General features: G+C 40.8%; 1 protein-coding gene across 4 annotated transcripts in view; it reads right to left on the bottom strand.

The window, feature by feature from the left end:
* ACVR1C (activin A receptor type 1C) overlaps positions 1 to 24586 on the bottom strand; it is an 80623-nt gene that overhangs the window by 24711 nt on the left and 31326 nt on the right. For 3 of the 4 annotated variants that reach the window (XM_041722038.1, XM_041722037.1, XM_041722040.1), the window contains exons 2-3: positions 24331 to 24561; positions 1963 to 2199 (exon numbers count right to left, since the gene is read on the bottom strand). In XM_041722038.1, the coding sequence (XP_041577972.1) occupies positions 1963 to 2199; positions 24331 to 24484 (391 nt within the window). In that variant the 5' untranslated portion in view covers positions 24485 to 24561. The remainder of the gene's footprint in view (positions 1 to 1962; positions 2200 to 24330; positions 24562 to 24586) is intronic. The other variant, XM_041722039.1, reaches the window with a different exon arrangement.

Here is a 24586-nt window from a genome sequence, read left to right on the forward strand (position 1 = left end):
TAAGAATGATCTTAGAATAATCTAAAGATGAGAGTCCAGCAGCCATTAAATCCAGATTTAGGTTTAAAGGTGCATAAAAACACCAAAAATCTTAATGTTCTTTTTTTTTTTTTTTTAATTTCATGCTCTGGCACACGATTATTTTCTTAAACTAAATAAATATCCAGTCTCTGGTTATAAAATCTCCACTACTTTTATTTGAAAGGGAAATTCTTAGTCATCTTAAATATATTCAAGGAAGAGCCCTAAAATACATATTTCTACTTAACGTCTTCAGAGGAACTGAAATGTTGGGGGGCATTAAATAGATGGTTATTTAATCACCTGAACTTTATAAAGAAATTATATTAGAGGAAGTGGGCACAAATCAGAGCTCTCTGTGGTCATATTTTGTGCCTAAAATGTTACCAGCGCTCAGGAAATTAGCCAACGCTGGGCCTGGGATGTAAAGTCAGGGAAGGAATGAGTACTACATCTGAAAAGTTTTACTTTTAAGGGAAGAATGTCAGCTTTCCATGCAATAGTTTAATTTGGAATTTAGTTCTATAAATTTTTCCTGGTATGCCTCCTTTGAAAGCCTGCCACCTCCTTTGTGGCATAAACATTGTGACCATTGTCAATGACAGAGCAGGCGATCTTGCCCCCCAGAAACAACAGACTACCTGGGCTCTGTGAATGACAGCACTAGGCCTCTCTTTTCTGGACTCTTTTGGTGAGTCTAAAGCTGCTTGATGTTCACTACAGATGCTCATACAGATGCTATCACCCCTCGGTCATCTGCCCTTGTTAACCGTGCCTGTCTGGAAGCTCCTAAAGGCCAGGGGCTATGGAGTTTCTGAAAGTCTGTTTGGGGTAATCATCCTTAATGACCCTTCCAAGCAAGAGGGGGACCCAGGGGCTTCTGAAGTGACCCCCCCCCCAGGCTTATCCTGGTTCACATTTCCGCTGTACCACATGCCAACAGGATTTCTGGACATATACATGAGGAATGGGCATTTAAGAAAGTCTGGTATTATAGAGAATTCTGCGTTGTCGCCAGAAATCCAAAATGCCCTCATACAGCTTGTGCTATGAGAAAGGCTCATTTAGGCCATAAAACAGCCTGGTATCTTGAATTGCTTCACCAGGGGTCCTGGAGTTCCCCTGGTTCTGGAGAAGAACAGAATTATCATAGCATCTTAGCAAACGCCAGCCCAGCAGTGCTTGCCGCTCCCTACCATCTCCGTTTCTATGCTTTAAGAATACATTCTTGGGGCTGCTGGGGGGCTCAGTGGGTTAAGCACCTGCCTTCCGCTCAGGTCATGATCCCAGGGTCCTGGGATCGAGCCTTGCGTGGGGCTCTCTGCTCAGCGGGGAGTCTGCTTCCCCCTCTCCTCTCTGCTCCTGCTCCCTCTTGCTATCTCTGTCTCTCTCAAATAAATAAATAAAATCTTTAAAAAAAAGAATACATTCTTGATCCTAATTTCAGGTCAGCTCCCTGTTCACTTCACACACACATCTGGGGCGGGGGGGAGGGTGCACTATGGATTCTGAAGACTTTGGTCACCACAAGCAAAGACACTGTAGGAATTCCACTTTGTAGAACTGACATCTTTCCCTCAGAATTCAGCTCCCTGAATATGGTAACTTTTGTGCCCATAAAACATCATCAGAGAGCAGCAATGATCACTCCTAACCGTCATGGAGGAGGGAGAAGGGAAACTCTGTGTTGCTTCAGAAATAAATTCTGAATGAATATAAAAATGAGAATCTTACTACCTAAAGGCAGAAAAGGCAACGGGGAGGACTTCAACCTTCTGGCCCCGACTGTGGATCTTCATCGTCCCCAAACAGGTTGCTGTACCACACACCACGTCAAGCACTCTGAGCCACACAATTCAGAATCATTGTGTCCTTTGTGCTAGATTTTTTTTTTTTTTTAAGAGTCTCTTTCTCACTGTGAAACAGGCCCCGAGCACCTACCGGAGCCGGATCCAGAGGCAGTCACGTCGCAGATCAGATCTCTCAGGGTCTTGCCAGCACTGACCAGGGCGCACTCGGAGAGGGCCTCCTCCACGTTCCGCCGCCTCCTCTTCCTGCCGCCGCAGCGGCGCCCCCGGCGGGCCCACAGGGTCAGGGCCGCGGCCGCCAGCAGGGCCCCCGGCACCGACACGGCGGCCGCCAGCTGCACGGGCCCGAGCCCCGGGGCGTCTGGGGGGGCTTCGGTCACAAGAGAAAGCACAGGAGCATAAGTCAACCCTGCAGGACACCCCACGGACTGGGACTGCGGTCACGGGGTCGGGCATCTTGGCTGCGGGGCGCGGCGCGGGGCGGCGGCGGGGGCGGCGGGGGCGGCGGGGGCATCACCCGCATCACCGGCATCACCGGCATCACCCGCATCACCCGCATCACCCGCATCACCCGCATCACCCGCATCACCGGCATCACCCGCATCACCCGCATCACCGGCATCACCCGCATCACCAGCATCACCCGCATCACCCGCATCGCCGGCATCACCCGCATCACCGGCATCACCCGCATCGCTGGCATCACCCGCATCGCCGGCATCACCCGCATCACCCGCATCGCCGGCATCACCGGCATCACCCGCATCGCCGGCATCACCCGCATCACCCGCAAAACCCGCATCACCCGCATCACCGCACCCGGGCCACGCGGCCCAGGGTGGCCGCGGAAAGCAGCGTGCGGGGCGGCTTTCCAGAATCCTCGAGGCTTGACGGGCACCGAGGGGGGCACTGGACGGGATGAGCACTGGGTGTTATTCTGGATGTTGGCAAATTGAGCACCAATAAAAAGAAATTTATCATTAAAAAATAATAATAAATAAATAAAATCCTCCGAGGCGGGTGACAGCTGTTTTCTCCCATTTCCCAGCTGCCCTCCCGCGGAGCGCAGGCCTTCACCCCCCCGCCCCCCGCACCGGACCCCGGGCGCCCGCGCTCTGTCGCCAGGGTCCCCGGGGCCTCGGCCACCCTCCGCCCGCGGAGCCACGCACCGGCCGGGCCCCACGCCGAGGGGGCTCCCGCTCCGGGCCGCGGGGCTGCGGGGGGCTGCAGGGGGTCCGCGGGGGGCTGTGGGGCTGCAGGGGGTCCGCAGGGAGCCGGGGAGCTGCGGGGGGCTGCAGGGGGGCCGCGGGGGGCTGCAGGGAGCTGCAAGGGGCGCGCCCAGGGCTGCGGGAGGCCAAGCCCCCCCAGCCCCGCACCCCCAGCTGCGGGGCAGCATGCACGGGAGCCCCGAGGTCAGGGCCCACCCCCCCCCCAGCTGTGGGACCGCACGCGCGGGAACCCCGAGGCCAGGAGCCCCCCCAAGCGGGGCAGCGGGTGCAGCCCCCTCTCCCCTCCCCCCGCCCCCTCTCCCCTCCCCCCGTCCCCCTCCCCCCGTTTGCTCTCCCCCCTTCCCCCCCCACCCCGCCCCAGCGAGCTGGAGCTGCGGGCGAGCGGCCGGGCGGGAGCTCACGTGCAGGGCGCGAGGGCGGCGGAGCCGGCGGGCGGGAGCGGGCGAAGCTGAGGGGCCCTGCGGTCGGTCCCCAGGAGTGGGCCGAGCCCCGTCCGACGATGCGGCGCCGGCGCCTGGTCCCGGTCATCCTCCCCGCGTTGGTCCCGATGCCCGGCTCCCCCGCCCCGGCCCGGCCACTCCCTGTGTCTACCCCGCGAACGGGCGCTGGGGGCGAGGAAGCGGCGGCCTCGGGCGGGCACCCGCGGCGCCTCCCTGGGCCCCAGCAGGCCTCGAGGCCAGAAGCACCAGAGGCCCGGCCGGCTTCGCCCTCGGGAGGGGAGGGGTGAGGTTTTTAGTTTTAGAAAAACAAACACGGTGACTGAAACCACGCAGCGCAAGGATGTGCTTAAATTTGCGGGTCTGACATGAAAACACAGCTAGCCACTTTTTCCAAAGTTCATCTTGCACTTAAGAAATCTTAATTTAGGGAAAACAGTGATACAGGAAAAATCCATTATGACAGATATTTTTCAAAGAAGTGATTTTGACCCTTGAAATGAGCACATGGTTCATTTTCTTTTCCAAAGACAGCCTCAGGATCCGTTTCATGTCATCCCCAAGTCCTATCATCAGGGACGTTGGTTTTCGTTTTTAATAAACCTCAGGAAGTATTGAGTAGGATATGGGAACACAATTCTGGAGCCTCAGGTTCTCAAACATCACAGAAGTAGAAGGACGCAGGCTTTGGAGAAAGAGAAGCCCAAGGGAGCGGACGTTCTCTCCATCTGGGGCCTCGGTGCCTGGAGCAAACCGCACCCTCCCCGAGGGGACACCCCCCCCCCCCGCCCCCAGGCCTGCAGACGACCTCTCTCCAAAGCAGTAGCACAACACCTGCCCCTCATAGTCTAAACAAATGACCCTGCCGACAAAACAGACCTCGTGAATTAACCATCCCTCCGTCTCCCTCCTGTACGACGACAATCCTGGAGAGCTTATTACACTAAATGCACTTACATTTTCCTTAAAACATGTCAACCGGAATATGTAAATATAAATTTAAAACAAATATTATTTCATTCTCAAGGAAAAGGAATCAAATTCCTCAAAAATGTGTTCATAAGAGTTTCATTATGATCCAAAAAACAGGTGGGGTTTTTTTTGTTGTTTGTTTGTTTTGTTTTGTTTGGGGGGGTTTATACTATCCCTAAGTAAAAGATTTTAAAATGTCACGTGAACTCTGGAAACAAACATAATCCCTGCTCTTCTTTGCCCAGAAAATTCTGGCAGATAACCAATGTTCCTGCTCCAGGTGTTCCAGGATTCCTCTGAAGGCATCAGAGGTTGTACAGGTGCAGATGAGGAGAACTTGGCCTTGAAGTCCTCATGACAAGGGACTAAAAGAGTTCTCGGACTTGACTTTGCTTTAGAAATCATTAACCGTGGTATCTGCCACTTCTAACGTTTGCTGTTATAAAAGAGTTTTATTACCCATTTCACAAGGATCTTTCATATCTACATTTCAAGTTGTGTCTCTATCTTTAGGTCCTTCACCATGGTATTCTAGGAATCCTATGAAAGCCACAGAAAGCGCCTAATCACTTGGAACCTCCATAAACATCTAAATTAAACATGTTTTTAAAATAAAAATAAAATTTAAAAAAATAAGATTACGCTATAGATACATTTATATGATTATCTTATTTCAATATATGTTATCAGGGGCTATCAATATAAACATTAGAGTTAAAAAGCTTATTGATTGTCTTCATTTTAGTAAAGCCCTATTAAGCAGAGCTCAGATCATCACTATGGTAACCGATAAAGAGGCGAAAGGTCAGCAACCCTGAAAATAGAATAAAAGTACTGCTCTAGTGAAGGTTACTGCTCTCAAAGATGTTTATTACAGATGGGCAATGTTTCTACTTTTGTGAGCAAATTTACTGATAGGCGTTAGTATTAAAAAAAGATTACTCAGCTAGAAAAAGGCTAGAAGCAATATCCAGAAAGAGCTCCTTCAACACTGAGCAATTTTTAAAGCAAACATTTGTAAGGCTATCTTCTAAACCAAATGTTGATTGTAATCTCTGCAGGAGATAAATGAAAAAAAAAAACTGTAGTCTACACCCACCGAGTTATGGCAAAAGAAGATAGTAGTGTAGTTAAGAATACATTTTAATAAGTTACCTTATTAAAGTTATTTATTTATTTTTTAAGATTTTTTTATTTATTCATGAGAGACACAGAGAGAGAGAAAGGCACAGACACAGGCAGTGGGAGAAGCAGGCTCCATGCAGGGAGCCCAACGCGGGACTCAAACCAGGGACTCCAGGATCACACACTGGGCCAAAGGCAGACACTCAACCACTGAGCCCCCAGGGATCCCCAATAAGTTACCTTTAATGAGCACATTGTTTCCTAGCTGGTTTTACATTCTAAATCACAGGACAACTCTTATTATTCAATAATTTCCAATTTGAGATTGTGCCAAATGAAATGCATTCTCCATAATCTGAGTAGCTCCATCGGGGACTATGTTAAGCCCAAAAGTGAGGGACGCCTGGGTGGCTCAGCGGTTGGGCGTCTGCCTTCAGTTCAGGTCATGGTCCCGGGGTCCTGGGATCAAGTTCCACCTCAGGCTCCCTGCGAGGAGCCTGCTTCTCCCTCTGCCTGTGTCTCTGCCTCTGTCTCTCTCTGTGTGTCTCTCATGAATAAATAAATAAAATCTTTAAGTAAAAAAACAAAAACAAAAACAAAAAAACCTAAAAGTGAGATTTGGGGAGTGCTGCATTGTCCACTCATGTTACTTCACTCCCTAGCGAATTAAATAGAATAGAATGGGGGGGGGGGAGCACTAGCCCAGATGGGTGAGAGGAGCCTCGCTCACAAATATCTCTCTTATATAAGCTCTATAATACACCGAACCAAGTCAACACGGAGAATGAAGTACTTACAAGGCAGGCAGAAGGGTTGACCAGATGGGGATGGAAGATTCTGGATAGCTGGAGAGAGTCATGGGAAAGGCAGATGGATGTAAGAAAGATAACACAAAACAACAACAACCAAAAAGGAGGAAGGGAGGAAGGAAGGAAGAGAGGAAGAGAGGGAGAAAGCGAAAAAGGAGGACTTTTTAAAAAAAAAACATTTTGTGCGTGAACTTTGCAACTTCCCCTACAGACCTGAGTGGAACTGTTGATGGTGAAAGCCAATGGTCACTGTCACTGCTCAAATAAATATCAGGACTAGTTTCGATGCTTCAGCTTCTCCTAGGACAGCGCCTCCTTGCCACTCCCTACTTCCAGCTTTAGGTAAGCGTTCCTCAAGATTAAAAGAAAATGGGTATGATCCCTATGACCCCCATGTTTCCTCCTCTGCTGACCTCTTCTCTTTCCTTATTAAAAATAATTTTTATGATTACTGATGTTTATGAGATTTGTGTGACCTTTAAATTAATTAATTTATATCTTCTTAGCATATGCTATTAGTAGGAGATGACTTAGAACTAAGTGGAGCTAACATAGAACTAAATGATCTATGGACAGATCAATTGTTTCAAATAGTCCATATTGACCATTGGCACGGAAATCTTATAGAATGTCTGTTCCACATAAAGACACATTTCTTCACTACATTTGAATGACCTTCAACTGACTACGAACTAAGACGTTACAATGGAGTGAGGAACTGTAACTCTTTGAAAAGGGGCATCTGGATGGCTCAGTCAGTTAAGCATCCAACTCTTGATTTCAGCTCAGGTCATGGTCTCAAAGTTGTGAGATTGAGCCTTGAGTTGGGCTCTGCGCTGCATGTGGAGTCTGCTTAAGATTCTCTCCTTCTCCGTCTGCCGCACTGCCTCCACCAACTTAAAAAAAAAAAAAAAGCAGCTCTTTGAAAATAGAGTAACTGAAGAGATATGTGCTGGCTGGACAGCGGTTAAAAAATAAAATCAGGGCAGCTCGGGTGGCGCAGCGGTTTAGCGCTGCCTTCAGCCCAGGGTGTGATCCTGGAGACCTGGGATCGAGTCCCTCGTCAGGCTCCCTGCATGGAGCCTGTTTCTCCCTCTGCCTGTGTTTCTGCCTCTCTCTCTGTCTCTGTCTCTCATGAATAAATAAATAAAATCTTAAAAAAAAAAAATTCAGACGGGGCATCTGGGTGGCTCAGTGGCCAAGCATCTGCCCTTTGGCTCAGGTCATGATTCCAGGGTCCTGAGATCAAGTCCCACATCCGGCCTCCCTTGGGGAGCCTGCTTCTCCCTCTGCCTATGTCTCTGCCTCTCTGTCTCTCATGAATAAATAAATAAAATCTTTTAAAAAAAACAAAAAACTTCAAAGAAAACAGAGGTCTCCATCCATCCAAAGTGAAGTTTTGTAAGACTTTACAAGGTTAGTGTTTCCTTCCCAGAAGCTGCTGGAGCAAGTAGCCTAGAGAAATTGAAATCCAAAACACTCCTAAAGAAACCACAGGCAAATTTAATATTAAACCACTCTTATTCTTTTCATTAAAAGTTTTGCCCCAAGTGAAAAGATACCATCCTGCAAGATAACATTCATGAATGTATAAATATCAAAGTCTTCAACTGCCTCCCCACCCATTCTCCCTACAAGGAAAAGCATTTCTTTTTCCAGCTTGGAGCGTGTTCTCAGGTAGTAAGCCAACCAAAAAAGATAACGCTGCTTGAGATGCTTTCTGACGGGTCTGCTTCTGTCCTGGCACATGGGAGAAATGCCACCAGGGTCAACTGAATGCTGTGGTCCATCCACCTACCCTTTAAACCCTCTATTACACAGGTGCATGACATCAATGAAAGGGTCTTTGTTTAGTTTCATTCACAGGTTTCTGGGGGAAATCGTGGAAGGAATATGTGCAACTGAAACAAGAGAATACGTTGCCTCTAAGACATATTGTTGTTCATGAGCTCCACAGGAATAATTTCTTTTGTCAAAAACAGAGTGGCTAAGCATGGAGAAGTCCCCCAAATCTTCTTAATGAACCTTCTTTAACCTGCCATTTCAAATCATCCTTAAATGTGGATACCGTCATTTCAAAACATTTGCTTGATGATAACGAAAATACATTTTGAATCGGTTTCTTACTGCTCAACTAAAAGACTGGCTCCAAACGGATTGCTTTGTATAATGTTGCACTGAGAACAACTGTCTAGGGAAGATGCCAGAAAGTCGGGCACAGTCCACATCCTCATGGAATTTAAATTCTACTAAGAAATACATGATCCATCTAGGGAACAATTCCAAAGCAATCCAAAAGTAAAAATATGAAGACAACTTTACATAAGAGCAAGGGAAGTGAGAGAGAAGAAAAAGAGCATGATGAAGAATTCCATTCGTGATCAATCAGTCCAATATAAAACAATATGGAAAAAAAACCAATAAGGAACATGCACTTATTACACTTACTTACATGAAGTAGAACGGATCTCAGCTGCTAAGTAAAACATATCAGTTTTATTGGTCTAACACTCCTATGCAATTCTGCACTCCCTAATTGCAGGCAGCCCTCCACTCCCTGGAGCTTGTCCTAGCTTCTTACTTCTTCACAGTGACCCTTATAAGTGTCATCAGGAATAATCCAGTTAGAAGTTAATTCGGTTAGATCCCTCCAACATACTCCACTATAGGGAATAGCAAATGGTCACCCTTCTCCACAGAGCAAGAAAGATCATGTCAAACAGGTTGTGATCAACATGAAGCTCAAGTACTGAACGAGGGCAGCATATCTTTTAATCTAGGGACACCTGCGTGGCTCAGTGGTTGAGCATCTACCTTTGGCTCAGGTCATGATCCCGGGGCCCTGGGATCGAGTTCTGCAGCCGGCTCCCCATGTGGACCCTGCTTCTCCCTCTGCCTGTGTCTCTGCCTCTCTTTGTGTCTCTCATGAATAAATACATAAAAATGTTTTAAAAATAATACCTTCTAATCTAGAGATTGAACTGGGCGAATGAAGGGGACAGAAATGACATGAGCATTGATCTCTGCCTTTTAACTGGATCAGACGAGCTATGGATGGGCCATTCCACTGTTCGGTGCTCAGAGAATGGCTATTTGCACATGCTGTCTTCCCCTGGAATGATTTCCTGATTTTATAGCATGCGGGTCGCACTGCACCTGAAAGTATTTCCTGGAAGCTCTCCTTGTGTTATGGGGCTTCTGGGCGTAGGTGAGGAACGCTGGGTATCTCCAAATCTTCTCTTGTCCACTTTTGTCTGAATTTAAGAATAATGTTTTTACACGTTAAGGAATTAGAAATGTGAGATTGAAGAATATAATCTTTGACTTGGGGTCTGTAGAACTTTGACTTAAACAGAGATGAGATTAATCAAATGTAGAAAGGAGAATTTAAATCAGCTCCACGGTTTTTCTCAACTTCGGTGCATCCACCCAGAGGTGAGTTTATCTGTCATCAAAACACATATTCTCAAATGATACCTACTTGTAAAGAAACTAGATAGTAACTATTCAAGGAATATTTCAGGGTTTTTTTTTTTCTTAAGCCAAACTTTTACATGGAAAAAATGAAAGATCCTTGAAAGTAGCACCCACATGTCCTATCGCAGTTCCCCCTTGTTCAGAGAAGGCATTTAAAAACATTGACCACAAGAGAGAGGTTACGCTTCTCTGTCCTGAGGCTCACACTACTATAAATTCTCCCACAGCAAACACAGTCACACAAAATAGCTCATTCACTTGGAAAAGACTGGTGTGAGATGATTCTATTTTGACCCAGTCCAATATCCTGTACATAATAATCACCCAAAAATGATTTCAGTCAACAGGTAATAGTATTTACATAACTGAGAGAGTAGGTGCTTACATAGTGTGAAATTCTCAATTTAGAATTGGTTGTAAATTTACTTCCAATTTCCCATTACATCCCTATGAACAAAATTTCATAATTGAAATCAGTGTACTTGTTTCCTGAGGTAGGAAATCCTTCCTATATTAGACCCTAGAAGCACAAGCTTGACTTCTTTGTATCTTTGTATTTCAGAGCACTTTCCTAAATATAAAAATCATAGCACCTTTCAGTTTACGGAGGGGAAAAAAAAAAACCCTGTCTGGCACACCTGTCAGGTGTGCACCGAGTCCTCGGAGAATGAGCTATAAATGGATTTGTTCATGTGATAGCAGAACAATTCCACAAGGGGTCCCGTGAGTATTTCTCAGCATGTAGATGTCACCTTAGACTGACTAGAGCGATGAATTGGTTTAAAATAGAAAAGCATAAGAAAGTTAGAAAACAACAATGCATTTTTTAAAGGATAGTAGATCACAAGACCTTTAAAGTCCCAAAAGAATAATATGATCAGAGTGCAATTTATATACTTATAGCATCCTTTAAAATCATTAATTTTTGATCAATCTAATTGTACTGTTTTGGCAGTTTATCTTCCTTCAGATGTAATCCTTCAGTTTGGTTGAAATGAAAGTCTAATTTAGACACGGTCCTAATCAATATGCATTGTTTACCTACCCTGACTGATATAAATAATCAATTTCCCTTTTTCTCTTTACACATCTGAGAACAGAACAGGAAGGTGGAAATTGTACTGAGGTTAATAAAGCACCCAATATTTTAATGTTGTGCATGTCTTTTCTTTACTGAAACCAATTACCTGGAAAGCAAAAAAATATAATAGCATTATTAAAATAGTGTATGAAACCTGAAAGGAAATTATTAGCACATTTACCCTTTCAAGTGCTGTATGTTTTGGTAGCAAAATGGAAACAAAGATACCTGGAATTTGGATGTTTTTGTCGAATAGGCGATTTCCATATGAAAGGTGGTAATTAGTGTGAGCATGAACTAAATAGCAATTCCTATCAAAATTAACCCAGTAAATACCCAGCTTCTCTTGCCCAGGCTTCCTGACCTTATCCCCATGACTCTTCATAGACATTTTTAGAGTGCTCTCAATGCTATCTGATATCACAACTATTTCTCTGAGCATGTCTCTGATGTCACCTAGAGTCACAAGAAATCATATTACAAACCGAAATGCAATCCAGCCATGAGAGAATCAAGCCACAAAATGCGAATCCTTCACAAAGGAGAGACATACGTCTTAATAATCAGGTAGAAAAGTAAGATCTAAAATTGTATTAAACAGAAAACAAAGGGTTGCAGAAGGGGAGGTGGGTGGCGGGATGGGGTAACTGGGTGACGAGCACTAAGGAGGGCACATGATGAGATGAGCATGTGGTGTTATATGTTGGCAAATTGAATTTAAATAAACTTTAAAATAAAATTGTATTAAACAGAGTAACTCAACTATGCTAAAGTAGAAATCTACTAAACTATTGATAGTGGGAACTCTAGGCCAGTGGGTATAAGCTTGCTACACACTGGGGCGCCTGGTGGCAGGGTCGGTTAAGCAGCCAGCTCGTGATTTGTCATGGTCTCAGGGTCCTGGGATGAGCCTGCATCCAGCCCCAGGGGGAGACCTGAGTTGGGGTCTGCACTCAGCAGGGAATCTGCTTCTCCCTCTCCCTCTGCTCCTTCCCCCTACTTGGTCTCTCTCTCTCTCTCTCTCTCTCTCTCTCTCTCTCTCTCTCTCTTTCTCTCTCTCTCTCTCCCCTCCCCCTCTCTTAAATAAACACATAAAATTGTTTTAAAATAAAAAAGGCTTGCTACACAGAGACCGAGTGAATAAACAGGGAAAGCCCATGTCTGCTAAGGAAGACTGCGTTACTTCTCAGCTTCGACCACCAAGTAGACTTCAAGGATGCCATGCCTGATTGTTCAAGGCAAGACAGATATCTAGAAGTTTTATAATAAAACTCTTAATTTTTAACAGTGTCATGAAATTCATGTTTCTTTCCTTTTGCTGAAACTGTAGGTCAAACAAACCCAGTCTGTGAACCAGCTATAACCCCAAAGCAGGAAGAACTCTGGAGGACTTGTCGTTTCTACGTTCATTGGAACTGGGTTTAGCCACAAATAACAGAGGAAATCAGACAGCAGTTCCTTTTTCTCTTTCATGTGAAAGAAATTTGAAGATGGGTAGTCCAGGGTAGGAGGGTAAGTGGTCAGCCAGGAGCTCCCACGTTGCCACGCATATGGTGCCACACATACGGCTCTGCACCCTCGTGGTCTGAGGGAGCCACTGAAACTCCACCCCCTACACCCAGGCAGCGTGATGGAGGTGGCATAAGAACGTACCAGTTCTGTTTTCACGGGTCTTCTCAGAAGTTCTCCAAAACACTCCTCTGGTCACTCATCCCATTTGCCAGAACCTAGTCATACGGCCACACGCATCAGTAAGAGTAGCTGAAAATACTGTGTTAGGTGGACAGCTGATATTATCAGCTAAAAGTCTAGGGCCTGCTACTAAGTGGGTATTGGGAGAAAACAATATGTCTTTGAAACTCTTATTTACAAGCATGATAAACCTTGATCTATTAGATTTTTTCGGTAGAAAAAGAACATATGTGCAAAGAGACAAGTCAGACTGTACAAGAATTGATAAGGAAAGAGTTACATAATGTCCTCAGCTGTTCAGCGCTCCAGTACCAACTTAGATGTTAATAGAATGTGCCACCTCAACTCAAACAACTTTGAAACTGGATGTTTTGTTCTTCTTTTATTTTTAAATATAGTGAATATACAGAAAAGTGCATACGTACATAGGTTGAGTATAAAAAGAATGATAAGTTCCCATGCATCACCACCCTCCTTCATCCCCTTTCCCCCTCTGCCCTCACTCTGAGATACCCCCACATGATCACAACCTTATTCCTTCATCAAGGGTAACCTTTACCTTGATTTGATGAAAAATGATTTCCTTACCCTTGTACTGTGGTTCCCAGAATCCCTTTTCTTATATGGTTCCATGTTCAAGTTGGCATATTTGCATACGTGTTCAAATATGAGGGTGGCATGTAATTTCATTTTCTTATATTGTCTTTGTTGGGTTTTGATATCAAGATTATGCATAAAATGAGGCACCTGGGTGGCTCAGTGGTTGAATGTCTGCCTTTGGCTCAGAGCGTAATCCTGGTGTCCTGGGATCTAGTCCCACATCAGGCTCCCCACAGGGAGCCCGCTTCTCCCTCTGTCTGGTCTCTGCCTCTCTCTGTGCCTCTCATGACTAAATAAATAAAATCTTTTTCAAAAAAGATTATGCATAAAATGAATGAAGGAGTGTTTCCTCTTTGTCTACATTTTGGAGGAGTTTGTGTGAGTTATCTGTTTCTGGAAGTTTGTCAAAATTTTCTGGTAAAGCCTCATGGGCTTTGAAATTTTCTTTCTGGGAATATTTTTCACTACCTTTTAAAAACTATGGTATTTATTATCATAAGACTATTCAGATTTGGTTAATTGCAATTTTCTAAAAGTTAGGCTGTTTGAAAACCATATTGCTTCAACTCTATATGGTCTCACTAATTTTTTATTTATTTGTTCTATCAATTACCAAGACTGACTTATAAAAATCTCCCTCTGAGATTGTAGAATTCTGTATTTCTCCTTATAGATCTCGAAATATTTTCTTTATTTTTGAGTCCCACCCTTAGGTCCACAGAAATTTAAATTTATTAAGAATCTCTGGTAAATTGAAACTTTAATCATTACAAAATGACCCTTCTTAACTCTAGTAATATTTTTTGCCTTAAAGTTAATTTTGTCTTCTCTTAATATAAAGAAGCTAACAGGGATGCCTGGGTGGCTCAGCAGTTGAGTGTCTGCCTTTGGCTCAGGGCGTGAATCCCAGTCCCAGGATCCAGTCCCGCATCGGGCTCTCTGTGAGGAGCCTGCTTCTCCCTCTGCCTCTGTCTCTGCCTCTCTATGTCTCTTGTGAATAAATAAATAAAATCTTTTTTTTTTTTAAAAGAAGCTAACATCTTTTGTTTTAATGTATGTATAGTCTGTCTTTTCCATCAAAATAACTTCAACATTTTTGTAAACTTTCCTTTTTCAAGACATTTTTAAAACGATATTTAATTGGATTTGTTTTCTCTAGTTTGGTAACTTTTGCTTAGTCTATTTACATTAAATTATTTACATTTAATTATTATTGGCATTTGGATGCTTTCTTTTTGTCACCTCTGTTACATGCTTCTCTCTCTCTCTGCCTCTCTCTCTCTCTCTCGTTACCTCCTTTGGATAGTTTTTATTGTTTTATTTTTCCTATTGTAGATTAGAAGGAACGTAGTCAAACTCTACTCTTTCAGAAGTAATTTAGAAATGACAACAGAGACATTTCAAAGCATAAGAATTAACAATCTTTTTACCTTGACAAAAAAAGGCCCTTAGAAAATTTTAATTCCATTTACCCCTCTCTTGACATGTACAGTATGCTATTTTTATACTGAGTGACCATTTCATCTCTATTTTTAAAACCCTAGAAGACATTGCTGCTCTTGTAGATTAATGCTCTTTAGAATTAGTTACATAGTTAGTACTTTTTTTTTCATTCCTCCTTGCATGCCAGAACTTTGGTACAGTTTCTTTCTGCCTAAAGTTCATCCGTAGAATTTCCTTAATCAAAGACTTTGATTAAACTCACTTATTTGTGTTACTTTGAAAATGTCTTTTACTTAACCTCATTCTTTAAAGATATTTTTGCTCTGTAGAATTATGGATCACCAGTTAATTCCTTAGAGAATATCAAAGATATAATTCCATTTTTTCTCTTTTTACTTTTTGCTATTGAAAGGATATCAGTTCTTCTGTAACTCCTTTGAATTTCATTTACCTTTTTCATCTGTCAACTTTTAGGATTTCACTTTGTCTTTGGTGTTCTGCAGGCTTGCTATGTTATGTCAAGGTTTGGCTATCTTTTTATTTCTTCTCTTGATATTGATTGAATTTCTTGGATTTATAGATTGCTGTTCATCAATTCTAGAAAATTCTGAGCGGTTAATTCTGCAGAGACTTTTTCCCAAATATTTCTCCCTTCTCCTAGGACCACTGCATAAATGTATACATTAAATCTTTTTATGCATTCCTCTATTTGTCATTCTCTCTTCCATATTTTCCATCACATACTCTCTGTACTACTCCATACAAAAAAACTTCTGAACTCTATATGAGATTCCTAATTCTCTCCTTATACTAGTTGTTATTAAACTCATCCATTAAGTTTTCAACTTTTGTTATTATATTTTTAATTTTAAAAAGTTTTATTCTGTTATTGTTCAAATCTGGTAAGGTCACTTTTTAATAATATTCTATTCCCTAAAAATATTTCCAAATTTCTGCTGGCTCGTGCTTGCTGCCTTGCATCCCTGTGTGCTTGGGGTGCTTATTCTTCACTTATGTACTGTTCCTGTCCTTGAAAAAGTGTCTATTTTATCTGCTTGAGGCCTAGCATTAAAGTCTCTTTCTCTAGAGAGCTAGTACTTTCTTCTGGCAGACTTGGGAGCGAGAATAGTCTGGGACTGCCTTAAAGAAAGTTTGTTCTCTGGAGAGTCCCTGTACCACTCACTCAAGCAATGGGAACATAGGCCTAAAATCCATGTGATGTCCAGGCCCTGTGCATAGCTTCGGAGGAACAGGTTTTATGTTTGTCATTCATTGCTCCTGTTCTGCTTAGTGATAAGCCCAAACCTGCCCCCCTGGACTTAGAAGGAGATGGGTTTATATCTCATTTAAACCTGCAATAAGCAAAGAGACCTTTGATATCGCTGCTCAACATGGTGACTTCTATTAGATGATCTAATTTGAGCAAATTGTGTTTCTTGACCTTTGTCATCCTTCAACCTTGAGATCCTTGATAATAAAACTCAACACGTTCCATATTAGAGAAAGCAGACACACATGAGGAAAAGAGTATCAGATAAAAGTATCAGAAAGTCATATAATACTGTCTTAAAAATAAGAGTGTTTACTGATTTACATAACAAGAAATCTGGAAATATGCTGATGACATTGTTGAGTCTCTTTGTTAACAAATTTTAGAACCTCCAGATTTCCTACCATGATGAGTTAGCAAACTGCCTTATTAAGACATTATTATCTAGGTTTCTGGTACTTTTAGTAGAAAACATCTTGACTGATACCTTATTCTTTTAACTTACGTAAATCTAATGGATGGAAAAGAATGGTTCTTTTAATTTGCATCTCTACAGCTCTGAGTGATGTTGAACATCTTTTCAATACTCTGACCACTTAGAACATTCTCTTCCATAAAATTTCTGTTTGTGTCTCTTGCTCACTTTTTCATTTAGTGCCCCGTGTCCTTCTCTCTCTCCACTCTCTTGCCATGCACAGGCATATAAACACACGTACACACATATGAGCTCTTTACCTTCTCATAGCTAATTTCCTTCCAGTCACACATACTGCAAATATTTCTATGCCATATTTAACTTATCTTTGGTTTTATTTATGTTATCTTTCATTACTCATTTTTATTTTAGTTTGCATGCAATTATATCTCTTCCTTTTATAACAGTTGGATTTCCTGTCTTATTTAAAAACAGCTTCCATACTATAAAGTCATAAAAATCTTTTTTCTAAATTTTCCTCTGACATTTAAATTGTTTTATATTTCACAATTAGATATTTAATCAAGCTGTAATTTATTTTTGTATATGGTATGACACTGTGGTACAGCCCTGTTTTCTTCCAGATGGATAGATAATTATGCCAGCATCATTTCAAAAATAAACTATCCTGGAATTTCCATTTCTGCCAAGTTACACTTTAGATGTCCACAGAAGCCCTTCTTGGTACAGCATACACAAAAATGCTGAATAAAATATAAATGAAAAAGTCTTTTTTTTTTCTATTACATGATTAAGCTTGTTGGAAAAGAAGTGAATTGCTCAGAGCCACAAATAAAGCAAAACTCCAGAGAGACACTTGAGTACTGGGACTGCTATTTACCCTGGAGGCATCTGTCAGCTTCTGGTGGTTACACACTTAGCTTACCAGACTGGAGCACAAGATCAGAAGATGAAACATGGTTCCTAAGACAACGAAAGGCCAGATCAGAGATCCTCATATAAATCAAGCAACTAAGAATGGCATTACAGTGGAAATAAACAAAACACAAAGTGTTCTGTAGAGAGAGACAGAGTCTGAACCTTGACTTTGATACAGAAAAAAAAAAAAAAACTTCAAGAATTTCTCCCCCACCCCATGTATCCATGTATATACCATAGAATATTAGAATTCAGGATACATACCCCAAGTATGTACTAGAGGCAGGCTTAGAGCTTGAATTCATATTATATGTTGGGGCTTCTCCCTCTGCCTGTATCTCTGCACGTCTCTCTCTCTCTCTCTCTCTCTCTCTCTCTCTCTCTCTCTCTCTGTCTTTCATGAATTAATAAATAAAATCTTTAAAAAAAAATAAACATATTATATGTTGGCCAAAATAAACCTAATTAAAACAATGGGTTTCAGTTGGTAGGATCCCCGGGTACCTAAAAGAAGCTAATGTACATCCTCTCTAGAGGAACATATTTTAAATACAGGCTCGAAAGTGTCCTCCAGATACAGTTCCCAAAAACATGAGCTCACATTCAAAAATCACAAAACACAAGGTAAGCAGCCACCAAAATATGAGTCAGCAAAATAAAAAACAGCACATCCAAACCCACAGAAACTGTAAATATTAAAACCATCAGAGATTCAAACATTAGAAAATATGGGGGAAAGATTTTAAGAGACATGAAATAGATACAGAAGGCCCAGCTCACAGGAACTCAGTGAAAGAATTGTGAGAAAAACTGAAGAGAACCCATCAGAAGACTTGCAGACAAAATCCATCGTAGAGACACACCCAAACGCCTTCCAATACGAATGGAACCTATTATTATGTGTTTACCCTACCTGATTCTCCAGCTCCCCACCAAGTACACACCAATTTGTGGAAATAAGTCTTTTATTTTTGAAATGGAAGAATTTATCAGTTACTTGGGAAGACAAATTTTCTCTCCTAAATTCAGAGGAAACTGAGAGTGGACGATTACAGGAGTTACTAGGCAGGAAGCTTCCTGAAGCCTGGAGTACTAAATTAAAGTCAGAGCTGGAGTCAGAGTGAGAAAAGTAACATCCAGAAAGGTAAGCAGATATCTTGGGAATTGCAGATAGCTATTCTTATCTGATCTAAAAATAAACAGGAAGGATACATTAGACATTATGTAGCACACTACATAAAGTATATGTCTCTCTTGTTTAACCGATTTGCATGTTCTATATTCAACTTAAATATTTAGCACTAAACTTGTTTTGTGAAAATAGTAACATATTTGCTGTTAATAAAAATGTGAACTCAAAGCACTACTCAAATAAATGGCTATTTTTGGAAATGGATGTTGTCTTTCAAAGTTTTATATAGGAAAAAAATCTCTAAATATTTGTGATAATACTTGAACTTGGAAAGTCACTCTAGCGACATCAAAGATACCAACTTCAGTAAGCTTCAGGGAAGGAGGCAAGTTTTTTCTGATATTTTATCTCTATCAAACTATAAAATTGCTTCTATTCCCCAAATTATTAACTCCTAAAAATTAAACCTGTGTGCAATGTCAAAGAAGAAAGTATATTTTTTAAGGGCAAATGATTGAATTAAATGTGATCTAAATCAAACCTTGCTTACAATTATCTAAATTAATTCAACTTAAATCTAATACAACTTAGTATTAAAAATGAATGGGTAAAAGGCTTTTAAAAGCCATTTAGAAAGAAAGCATTTTAGATTAAAACAGTTACTAGATTCTTAATAGATTTTTGTGCAAGTAAATGAAAATAATAAGTGTCCTTGCTCCATTTTAAATTACCACATTTTAAATACCTACTAAAGTAGTGTTTCTTAAACTGTGAACAATCTCTTAATGGAGTCTCACCAGAATTCTTACTCAAGGAAAATTCATATGGAAACTCATACATTTTAAGGATATATTCTGTAAAATTCTTACGTCAGTTGTGTGTGCACGCAGTTTGAGGGAAACTGTATAAAATGTATTTCTTTCTGTGTGCCACAGTGAAAACCTGTATAAAAGCCACTAGTCTAAGGCTTTAGAAATTAGAACCAAACTTAAAAGGATTTTTAGGAGGTAAAGGGTGAGGGTCTACATTTTTCCAATTGCTGAGTTACAATTGCACAAGCAGAGAGAGGCAGGGAGAAGAAAAGTCCTGAGCTGTATTCAAGGTAGGGATTTTGTCACAAAGAAACAAAGCAAGAGCCCAATGGTTACACATAGGACTTAAGGGCAGAAGAGGGTCAGCTGAAAGATCACAAGCCTTGGTTACTACACTTCCCATCAAGTCACTACCCAGAAATGGCCCCACAGCCTGGGGTGAAGGCTGAAAGAGCCAAAGAGGCAAGGATCCACCTGGCTTTCAGAGGAACCAAGAAGGGAAGTCCAGATTTTCTCCAATCTCTTCTAGGGAACCACTGTCTCTTTTCCTATTTTGTTCACAATGTGATGCAGAACATTAACACTGTCGAAATGTCACACTCTTTACTTTGCACAGTGCTTTTGTATATTTCATGTATATGTAACCACATTTGAAATTAATAAATGTCCTCCAAGCAGAGCAGGGGATGGATATCAATCACGCTTACTGATGACACAAAAATAGTGGAGTTCTTGGCACTGTGGCTGGGTCAGTGCTCAGCCTGGAAGCTCCTTTCCAAACAGCTGCTGTTCCAAATACAGCTAATAACCATTTAGTGCTGCCTTACAGACAGAACAACCCGACACAAGATGACTACACATACGATCCTATTCAATTTCATGTCCATTGACCATACCATGTCACTAAAAGACAAAATTTCTTAGTTTCAGTGCAAAAATTTGAATTCAATAAATGTCACATAGCATTTTGTGTAGACATATTAATTACTGGCTAGACAACACATATCTTCCCCGTTATAAGTAATATTTGGAAACCAATTAATGTAATCATCACATCAATACACTGGAGAAGAAAAATCATGCTATAATTTCAATAAATTCATGAAAATACTTGAAAAAATTTAATATCCATATAGGATTAACCTTCCCCAAACTAGGAATAAGAACAAATCTCATCAACTGATAACAGGAATCCATAAAAATCTACAGTTAAAATCATATTTAATGGTAAAAGAGGGAGTGCATTTATTCCTAGGTCAGGGAAAAGGCAAGGATCTTCACTCTTAGCACTCTTATTCATCATCATATTACCAGTGTTAGTGCAAAAGAGCAAGAAAAAGACATACAATGCATACAGATCAGAATAGATGTCAAATTGTCTGTACTCACGGATATGATGATTATATATGTAGAAAATCCCGAAGAATTTTTAAAAAGAGCTACCAGAACTCATATAATTCATTTTGGCAAGCTTGTAGGAAATAAGGCCAATATACAAAATTAATTTTATTTTCATACGTTAATAATTAACATGGAGCTATTAAACACACCATTCACAACAGCATCCAAACACAGGTAATACTTATACATTCCAGGAAATACATACGAGATCTGTTCTCTGTCAACTACGAAACATTGCTAAGAGTAACTGAAAAAGAATAAGAAAAATGGGAAAGCATATTATATTCCTGGTTAATATTGTTAACATGACCATTTTCTTCAAATAACTTACACGTTCAACTCAATCTCATAAAAATCTCAGCATGTGTTTTTGCAAAAAGCATCGAACTAATTCTAAAATTTAAATGGAAATGCAAAGGACTCAGAAGAACCAAAGCAACTTTTAAAAAGAACAAAGTTGGAGAGGTCACACGACCTGACTTTGATACTTACTATATTAAGCTACAATAGCTACAATAATAAAGAATGTTGGATAGTGACATAAACATAGACATAGAGAATACTGAAGCAGAAGAGCAAGGCCAGAAATATACCCACATATATATGGTCACTCAAATATATGGTTCAAACCAAGTGGCAAGGTAATTGAAAGGATAGATTTTCAAACAATTGATGCTAAAACATCTTCAGATCCATATACAAAATAAAATTTCACCTAAACCTCACATAGTAACACAAACCTCACATAGTAACACAAATTATGGTTAAACTGAATATAGGCTTAAATGTAAATGCTGAAATATTAAAATTTCTGGAAGAAAACATAAAAGAGGGTATTTACAGCCTTTGAGGAGATAAAGACTTCCTCATTTAAGGCATGACACATATAAACAATAGCAAAATACATACTTCATCAAATGTTAATCTACTCTGCAAAAGACATGTCCATGAGAACAGCAATCCACAGAATGGGAGAAAATAGTCAGAATACGCATATCTGATAAAGGACTCGTTATTCAGAATATATAAAGAAGTTTTAAATTCAACTATAAGAAGATAACTCCATGTTTTTAACATGCAAAGATTTGACATGTTATAGAAGAAGATACACAACTGTCCAATATGCACCTAAAAATAACTGGATATCATTAATCATCAAGGAAATGCAAACTAAAACCACAGTGGAATACCACTACACAATCACTTGAATCACTTGAAAGGCTACAACTTAAAAAAACTGATTATTCTAGGTGACCGTAAAAATAGGACCAGCTGGAACTATCGTATATTTCTGTGGGGGGTGTAAAACAGTACAGTTTAAAAACTACTTGGGAGATTATATTTGTAAAGTAGATACTTATATGATCCTAGGATTCCACCTTTAGGTATTTTCTCATGAGAAGAAAAAAACACATATATCCAAAAACTTATACCTAGATGTTCATAGCACCTTTATTAACAGCCCCCACATGGAAAAGATCTGAATACTCATCAGTGGGTTATGGGTAAAACAGCAACAGCTATACTATATTCATATAATGGGTATCACCCAGGAATAAAAAAGGAACAAGCTACTAATACACCCAACAACATGAATGAATCTCAAAAAGATGCTGAATGAAAGAAGCCATGTGCAAAATAGTATCTTCCAGAAGGACTCTATTTTGTGAAACTCTGGGAAAAATAAATCTAGTCTATAGTGATAGAAAATAGATCGATCTAGCCCTGGTCAAAGTGGGGCCTGAATGAGAACATCCTGAGGCAATGGAAAAGTGGTGGTGGTCACATGGGGTATATGTGTGTCAAAACTTATCAAACCATGTGCTCAAAATTTCTGCATTTTATTATATCTAAATTATACCTCAATAAAATTGATTTTTTAAATAAAAAGACTGGTTCCTACATGGACTTGAGGGTAGAACATAAGGTTCTCAGTAGTTGTTAGGCAGAGCTTACTGTTAGGCTGGAGAGGTCCTACATTCTAGCTACACCGAGTTTCTTTAATTTGCCCAACTGCATATGAACCATCTTGTCCTCCAAGACCTGTTGCTGTCAGCGTACTATGGTCTTGTGTCCATCCTGAATGGCTGAATGTGGTCTTGTGAGTGATTCTTTACTGAGAAGCCTCCTAAAAGATGCCACCACTACAGCCTAACGCAGACCTACCGCCCCCTCCTTAATTTTTGGATCTTGGTCACGGGAAGACCAGCATCAGATACAGGGAGCTTCCGTTTCAGGCTGTCTTGGGCCCATAGATAACCCTGGGAGAAAAATATAAAGGAAGAAAAATACCCAGAACAAATGCCAGATCACCACCAAAACCAAGGAAGTCTATGGAATCTGAGGCAGGAGAGTAAGTGTGGTCTAAGAATCAAGACTGCAAGATGAAATATGGCAAGTATGACTTCTAAGGCTGCAATAGGTAGTATAATGAATTAGAACATTCCCAGAGTGGGACAAGTACCGGTGGTGATTCATGAAATGATTCTAAGGGTTCTTGAGACCATTTGGAGTGGTCAACAAACATGATTTAAATAACACTGAATCACATGATAATGATTGATAATTTTTTCTTTAGTTCTCTTAGTTTTGCTGATGATCAAAAAGCCTCATTTTGTACCAGTATGTCTTGAACATCGCATTCTCCTCCCTTTTAAACACAGAGAAAATCCAAAACACTTAACTGGAATGCAGTAGCTATGTTTGGTTTTGTACATAGTTGTCTTCTACATATGGTAAGGAAACCAGTTTTTCCTTTGTGGTAGTGACGCCAAGTTTCTGCATAAAATAAATGTTCTTTGGTAGGAAAGGGGAACCGTGAATTTATTGAAAAAAAATTGGTTAAAAATACCGGAGTAGGATATTGATATGGTGATGCAGGAAGACCTGAGATTGGATAATGGTACCTTAAAATGTCACTTTATAAATAAGACTATATATCTGTGTGAAGATATTATATTAGCATATCAATAAGCACTGGATTATTACTAAATTAATAAACAATAAAGAAAACCCACTACATAGTATTTTCAGGTCATACATTAGCTTGTGATTTTAATTACTTGCCCCTTAACATCCCCAAAATTACTGAAAAAACACCAGACTGATTGTCAGTATCTTGTAAATTAGGATAAAGCACCATGAAATTGGGTGAAAGGCAAGACTATATCTGCACAATAAGGAAGAGTTACGTTCCATCCTACCTCCATCTTTCTGCTCATAAGTGCTTGCACTTGAGTGTGGGCAGGAAAAGAAGATATGCAGAAGGTGCCCATGAGAAAAAGAGTTTGTCTCCATAAAAGTTGGCAATCTACTAATTTTAGTTTTGCTCCCTTTTCTCTTTTTTTTTTTCTTCGTATATGTGTTAATTTCTTTCCTTTACAAGAATTCATACGAATTGACATTTTACTTTAGGTCCATTAAACACTTCAAAAAATACAATCCACGTGGACAAATGTCTTCAAAATTATTATGCTGTTGTCAATGTTTTGACAGTCTTGTGCAATTAAAAAAAAAAATCAACCTCATCTAGGCTCTAGAGAATGTCACCAGTCAAAAAAAGGAGAGAACCATAAAATGGATTTTCTTACTTAAAGAAACATCCAGTATGCTTATAATTTCCCAAGAGTACAATTACATTTGGAATGAACAAAGATAAATGCATTACCTGTGGGAAGGTGCAGTGTTATGTTGTTGCAAAAGTCTGTGAAGCAGCATTCTGTTTTGGTAACATTGTTGGAACTATGACAGAAGACTTGAGCATTCAGTTCTGGGAGAGAGACACAGGACTTGATCACTTGTTCTTTTCCATTGGTCAGCATAACTGAAGCCCAGCATGCTCCTTCAGTTTGGCAGGTAAAGTTTGAAGAGTCACACAAAAGACAGACACACTTCAATCCTGAAAGGTGTAAGACAGAAAGCTT

The sequence above is a fragment of the Vulpes lagopus genome, chromosome 11 (genome assembly GCF_018345385.1).
Source record: "Vulpes lagopus strain Blue_001 chromosome 11, ASM1834538v1, whole genome shotgun sequence".
Classification (NCBI taxonomy): domain Eukaryota; kingdom Metazoa; phylum Chordata; class Mammalia; order Carnivora; family Canidae; genus Vulpes; species Vulpes lagopus.